Source organism: Rhipicephalus microplus, unplaced genomic scaffold, assembly GCF_043290135.1.
Source record: "Rhipicephalus microplus isolate Deutch F79 unplaced genomic scaffold, USDA_Rmic scaffold_84, whole genome shotgun sequence".
NCBI classification, from domain to species: Eukaryota; Metazoa; Arthropoda; class Arachnida; order Ixodida; family Ixodidae; genus Rhipicephalus; species Rhipicephalus microplus.
This window is the reverse complement of record NW_027464656.1, coordinates 1,220,031-1,226,871: the sequence shown is the minus strand read 5'-3', so window position 1 is coordinate 1,226,871 and position 6,841 is coordinate 1,220,031. Positions and strand designations below refer to the sequence as shown.

General features: G+C 44.7%; 1 protein-coding gene across 1 annotated transcript; it reads right to left on the bottom strand.

Moving 5' to 3' along the window:
- Positions 1-423: 423 nt before the first annotated feature.
- LOC142790224 (uncharacterized) lies at positions 424-2,004 on the bottom strand. The gene has a single exon (XM_075885202.1). It carries the CDS (start codon positions 1,970-1,972, stop codon positions 464-466), a length of 1,509 nt encoding a protein of 502 aa, XP_075741317.1. The 5' UTR covers positions 1,973-2,004; the 3' UTR covers positions 424-463.
- Positions 2,005-6,841: the final 4,837 nt, after the last annotated feature.

Here is a 6,841-nt window from a genome sequence, read left to right as displayed (position 1 = left end):
TGAAATCCCCTCCCAGTATTACGCAGTGAGATATTTGTGATAGTATGTCGGAAAGTTGAATCAAAGATTCATTGTTGTGGTCAGGTGGGCGGTAAAATGATCCAAAAACGATGTTGTTTCCCTGGGGAAATTGGACGCGGCACCATACTGATTCAGTTTCATTATCAAAAACAACTTCTTCGCTGGCAAGGCTACTTGAAATTAAAAGAAACACGCCACCACCGTGCCTGTTTCTATCTTTACGGTACACTGTAAAACCTGGCGGAAATATTTCTACATCCAATACTGTGTCGTCAAGCCATGATTCGGTACCCATAACGATTTGCGCTTTCACCGTTTCAAGTAAGATTGTAAACTCATCAGTTTTGTTTTTTAGGCTTCGACAATTGACCACCAACAATACTGGTGTAAAGCTTTTTGTGATGGTATATTTCCCATTTGTTCTTAAGCTAGAATGATCATGTCATTTCCGCCCCAATATCTGAGCATGCGCCCGAAGAGGAACTGGTTGGTGCATGTCAGTATCCCAGGCAAATGCTTGTCCATTGATTACCAGCTTATCGTAACTTAAATGTACACGATTTTTCTTGTCGAGCTGTTTTTCTTTACTGTACTTCCAAAGCTGCCGGCGTTTTTCTTGAACTGCCTTGCTGAAGTCTTCTGATACGCTGTATGACGTCCCCTTGAATCTGTATGCATTTCGCAGAACAGATTCTCTTGATTTCGATCCTGAAAAGCTAGCAATTATTGGACGAATTCTTTCTGTTTTGTAGGCCCCGAGACGATGAGCCCTTTCTATTGCTATATTTTCCAGCTTTAATACATCCGTACAGACAGACTTAACTAGATTTTCGGATTCTTCCCAAGTTTCCTTTGGATGACTATCTGGTATTCCAAAGAATACCAAGTTTGTTCTCCGGCTTCTGTTTTCTAAGTCGTCTAGTTTGTCAGCGAACTTCTTTTCTGTTTCCTCTAGTGTAGTAAGGCGCTTTTCAATTACATTAGTTTTAGTAATCACGTCGTCCAGCTTTTTCCGAAGCTCATCCTGAGTTTTAGCAATGCCCGACAGCTTTTCCAACACGGTTACCTGCCCTGACTGTAGCACCTTTAGCATTTCTTCGATTTTACTTATCTGTTCTCGCTCAGGCACAGACATAGGGCCAGGGTTTTGTTCTATGTCACCAGCCAAGAGTAGTAATGTCTGAGAGGCCACATCGTAACCCTCCAAGACAGACCAATTCAATGCGGCAGCCATACACTCGCGAGAAACAGCATAGCACGTCCAGATAAGCCATTTACCGTTAATGGGACACGACACTCTAAGAAGCATGTCATCACTGCTTCTAAAGCAATTACAACGGCATAAATAACTAACCTGATACATTGAACAGAGTGAGTGACGGCCGAGAAGAGCGCCGTGTCCCAGTGGGCATTGGTTCAGGGGCTCCCTTTTGTAGCCAGCAGTAGGCGGATCCGGAAGCGTACCACGATGCTTTGTCATCCAGCTCGTTTCGATGCGCAGATGGCACCGCTCCGAGGTGCTTGGTGAATCTAGTAGATCATGCGTAGTCGCTTGTGGAATGCCAAGAGCCGCTGGCCATGTGTCGATCGGTCGAAATGCCACGGGTGTAGCATACGTCGCCGCCGCTGCCATGAGCCCGATCAGCACCTGATACATTGAACAGAGTGAGTGACGGCCGAGAAGAGCGCCGTGTCCCAGTGGGCATTGGTTCAGGGGCTCCCTTTTGTAGCCAGCAGTAGGCGGATCCGGAAGCGTACCACGATGCTTTGTCATCCAGCTCGTTTCGATGCGCAGATGGCACCGCTCCGAGGTGCTTGGTGAATCTAGTAGATCATGCGTAGTCGCTTGTGGAATGCCAAGAGCCGCTGGCCATGTGTCGATCGGTCGAAATGCCACGGGTGTAGCATACGTCGCCGCCGCTGCCATGAGCCCGATCAGCACCTGATACATTGAACAGAGTGAGTGACGGCCGAGAAGAGCGCCGTGTCCAACCACATCGTAACCACATCGTTCACTGAATCTCGGGTGGTGAAAGGTTAGCGATGCCCCGCTTGACCAATTTAGAGTGAGCTTTTTCAACTGTCCTTTTTCCTTTGTTCGCGCGCTGAAACATCTTGCAAGTAAACATGAGCACTCATGTTTCAACGAAAGTAATATTTTGAACCACTCCACTGAGCCAACAACGATAAAGTCCATATTACCATTTGCTGTGCCTGTAAAACCATTTGACAGACTCTGTGAATTTAAATATGGATCTGCCAAGCTTGTGACCATGAGATTTGGGAGATTCCTGAAACCGAAGAGCAGAGGTGGTAAAAGAAAAAAAAACTGGTGCACAATTTAGTTTTGTTTTTCAGGAAGCAGAAATGTCATACACTGATCCAAATTATTTCCAGAAGCATATTTAGACATCAGTGATTACACTGATACTGATCATTAGGCAGCGAACAAACGCATGAGTAAGTGAACATTATGTGCAGTGTCCCGTGACTAGGGATAACAGCCCCTTCCAAATCTCAATACGCTTTTTCATAAAGCACCGGTGTAAAATGGTAAAGGTGGCCTATTCAGGATTCCCTGCACGGGTTAGAATTCCAAACCAAGAAATTTTCGAATCACTACACCTCCCCTTCCCCGAATTCCCACCTTGTTTTTTTCCCCACCGTGGGGTTAGGTATCACTTCATCTCTTCCTCTAAGGCGCGTTCGACCAGGTAAAGTAACAATGGCGTGCACCCGTTGACCTAGTGACAGTACTGCAAATGTCCATCGCCAGGACCGTGGCCAGGACGACGCAACTTCAAGACAAAAAAAAGGGGCGGGTGGCTCAGAGCTTTCAATAAAATAGGGAGTGTCCAGTTTTTTTTTCTTTTAGGCTTTATTCAACGACTGTGCAATATTTCATGGCAGCTCTTAGTAGATGAATCAGTTTTCGAAGCTTACCAAATTTTTGCCTGTAGATCAGAACAGCATTGAGAGGAAGTGACAGTTGCTATGGGCCCATCCTACAGACGTAATCTATAAGCAAAGAACCCTGTGAGCTGAGGACACAGATGGCAGAGGCCATGCCAGAAATTTTTTCGAAGGGGCGTCACCTCGATTGAATGGGTCCCAGCTATGCAAGTAGATGTGGTACACCGTTATTTTCTGCTCCCCTATATTCCATAGGAAAATATTGGGAGGGCAGAGGCATGGGCCTGGTGTGCCACCCCCTGGCTACGCTACTGGTGGACGGAAACCAGTGTGGTCGAGTACACACATAGAGAACGAGAGCCGGGGAGGAGGGTGAGAGTGGCACAGGCTACTGTTAGGTTACCTTGGCGAGAAAAGTAGCTCTAACTGGAGCGACACATGTATGATGTAAGAAGGAAAGTTGCGTCCAACGTGCTGGCCGAACAAACAGAAGCAACTGCAAAGAAATAGACTGGAATAAGGTGACATTACCAAAATAAAGGGAAAAGAATTGAACTTCCGGGCTATATCTAGACTCCCTCACAAATCGGACAACAACGGGGCACATTCTTGAGTGTAATGACAATGACAGCAACTTCCCCCAGATACACACACCTATATTCTATTTTGAAATATATATAATTGGACTTTTCGCACATTCATTATTAGTTGTGACAGGGTTCCCGTGCGGAAACCTAAATGTTCCGCTTTTATGCGAGCATTCATGGTCGGTGCTCATGTTAACCGCATTGTTGATAACAACCAAAACACAAAAAGAGAGAGGAGACAATGGCACTGCAAGCCGCCGTGAGAGTACCTTCACGTATGTAGCGCACTGTGGCATGTCGCCGGTAAATTTTTCTGTCTTTCCGGATTGTGTAGCCTGTCTGCAGAAGTCCGCACACATGAAGCCAGAGCAAAACAACGCTGTTCGAAAATGAAGACCCCGCAAAGTCACGGTAGAATCACACATGCAACCGCCAGCTTTCCTTTGCCAGTGCGAGGCGAGATCACGTGATCCAACCCTGCACGACACAGCGATTTCAGCACTCGCGCCTCCGGTGGTGGGCCTCACGCCCAATATGTAAAGGAAACTGCATTACCGACCCTTGGTACACTACGCGGTGCAGCAAGCAATAGAGGAAGACAAGCGGTCGGTGCAGGGTGAATCAGTGGTCGAAAAGACAGTGACAAGAGGCTTTTCGAAAACAGTCAACCATAGATTCTTGGCTCTCTAACGTATTTGTAAGTAGTGTAAATAAACATCTTGTATATTATAGAAACCAAATGTCAGTGAATTGCTGAATCAAACTCTTTTATAACATACTCTTTCCTGTCATGCAAGTTTTGATTCATGTCAAACATTAGTTGGCAAAAAATTAGAGCTCACTCAAACTCACTTATACATACTTCGCGCCTGGGGCTCATTCTAACCCACCAAAGTTTTCTTAAACCAGACTCGCTCGACATGAAGCTCGCTAAATTATTACTGATTGATTGATTTGTGGGGTTTAACGTCCCAAAACCACCATATGATTATGAGAGACGCCGTAGTGGAGGACTCCGGAAATTTGGACCACCTGGGGTTCTTTAACGTGCACCCAAATCTGAGCACACGGGCCTACAACATTTCCGCCTCCATCGGAAATGCAGCCGCGCTAAAATATTACTCACCCCTACTCACTCAAGCACATGGCTTATTTGAGTATGAGCGAGTCTCGACTAAGTTGACTCATAAGTGAGTTGCTGACCTAAGGTGTCAAGTTAAGGAGATGATCACAGAGCACCCAAACTTAATAGGCTAGAATAAATCGATCGATCAGATAGATACTACACAGACCGACTGACAGACAGATATGGTTAAGGTGCTCAACCCTTAAGGAAAGCGTCACTTTGAGATTTCAGCTTTTCTGGTTTTTATGAATAGAAAGCATTTACGAGACATTTCGAAACTTGCCACTCTGTACTAGCACTGGTGTCCAAGCGATAGCCAACACACTGACCTAAACAAGTCTTGGAATGCAGACCACGGGTCAACAGCTCTCCAATGTTGAAGGCTCGGCACGCTCCACCTGTGAAGGCACGGAATGTCCATATTAACGTGTGGTGGCAGATAGGGGCGGAAATGCCAACAAATTTTCGTGTGCCATGTTGCTCAGCCTGAGGAAAGTGGGATGCCAGAAAAATATTTGCAGGAGATTAACTTCTATGTTATTTGGCTTCCTCGTGGCTGACGTGAAGGGCCAGATCTGCTGCTCATTTCGCTGCTCACAAAGAAATGCCTGTTTATGTTCTCCGTTCTATCCAGATGTGGGACAGCATATGCGCTCATCACAGCACGCTCTCTCATGCCATGCCAGAATGAAACGGTTTTGGCACCGTGTGAATGCAGGCACAGACAAAATGGCCTTTGCACGAGCTTCAAAGTTGCACCACGACTACTCATGCTTGCCTCTGCTGCTGTTTACAGCATTACTTTGTCGATTACATTGTGATAACAATTACATATTAGCCACGTGGGTTCTGCATGTCATCGATTCTCATCTAATGGAATGGTTGTGCTCGAACAAAATAGCAGTTTCGCACTTGTAACAGTAAAAGACGCAGTATCTGGCTAGTTCACGCCGTTTTGTGTGCTTTCACAATCTTTCACATATCGCAGTTTTGCACTCGCAACAAAACAACACTATCTCGTTAGATGACGTCGTTTTCAGTAGTTTGACGACGCTACCTAGCTTAAAATAACATAACTCAACCTAACTTAACCTTCGCACTTCTAGCAATAGAAAACGTTTTACTCGCTACTTTACAATGCTTTCTGAAACATTACGACGGTTTCATGCGCTTTCACTTTAGATATCGCAGTTTCCGACTTCTAATGGTGAAAAACACTGCATCTCAATAGCCGACATTGTTTAATGTGGTTTTATGACGCTTCATAACTTAACCTAACCTAACCTTCACACTTGTATTTAAAAACGCTCTGTTACACTGTTTCGTTCACCATTACGATATTTGCATGACCTCGCAGTTTTTCACCAACGTAGTACAGTACAGAACGCTGTATCTCGCTAATGACATCGTTATTTAAGGTTTCACGATGCTTGCATGCGCTTTCACGAGAATATCACAACATAGCAGTTTCGCACTTGTAACGGTACAACACGCAGTATTTGGCTTGTTCATGCCGTTTTGTGTGCTTTCACAACATTTCACCTATTGCAGTTTCGTACTCGCAATAAAACAACACTATCTCGTTAGATGACGTCGTTTTTGGTGGTTTCCCGACGCTACCTAGCTTAAACTAACTTACTCTAACCTAACCTTAGCACTTCTATCGTTAGAAAACGTTTTACTCGCTACTTTACAATGCTTTCTGCAACATTATGACGGTATCATGCGCTTTCACATAAGATATCGCAGTTTCCGACTTGTAAAGATGAAAAACACTGAATCTTAATAGCTGACATTGTTTAATGTGGTTTTATGACGCTTCATAACTTTACCTAACCTTCGCTTTTGTATCTAAAAACGCTCTGTTACACTGTTTCGTTCAGAACTACGATATTTTCATAACCTCACAGTTTTTCACCAACTTAGTACAGTACAGAACGCTGTATCTCGCTAATGACATCGTTCTTTAAGGTTTCACGATGCTTACATGCGCTTTCACGAGAATATCACAACATAGCAGTTTCGCACTTGTAACGGTACAAGACGCAGTATCTGGCTAGTTCTATGCCGTTTTTTGTGCTTTCACAATATTTCACCTATCGCAGTTTTGCACTCGCTACAACACTATCTAGTTAGATGTCGTTTTCGGTAGTTTCACGATGCTACCTAGCTTGAACATAACTCAACCTAACCT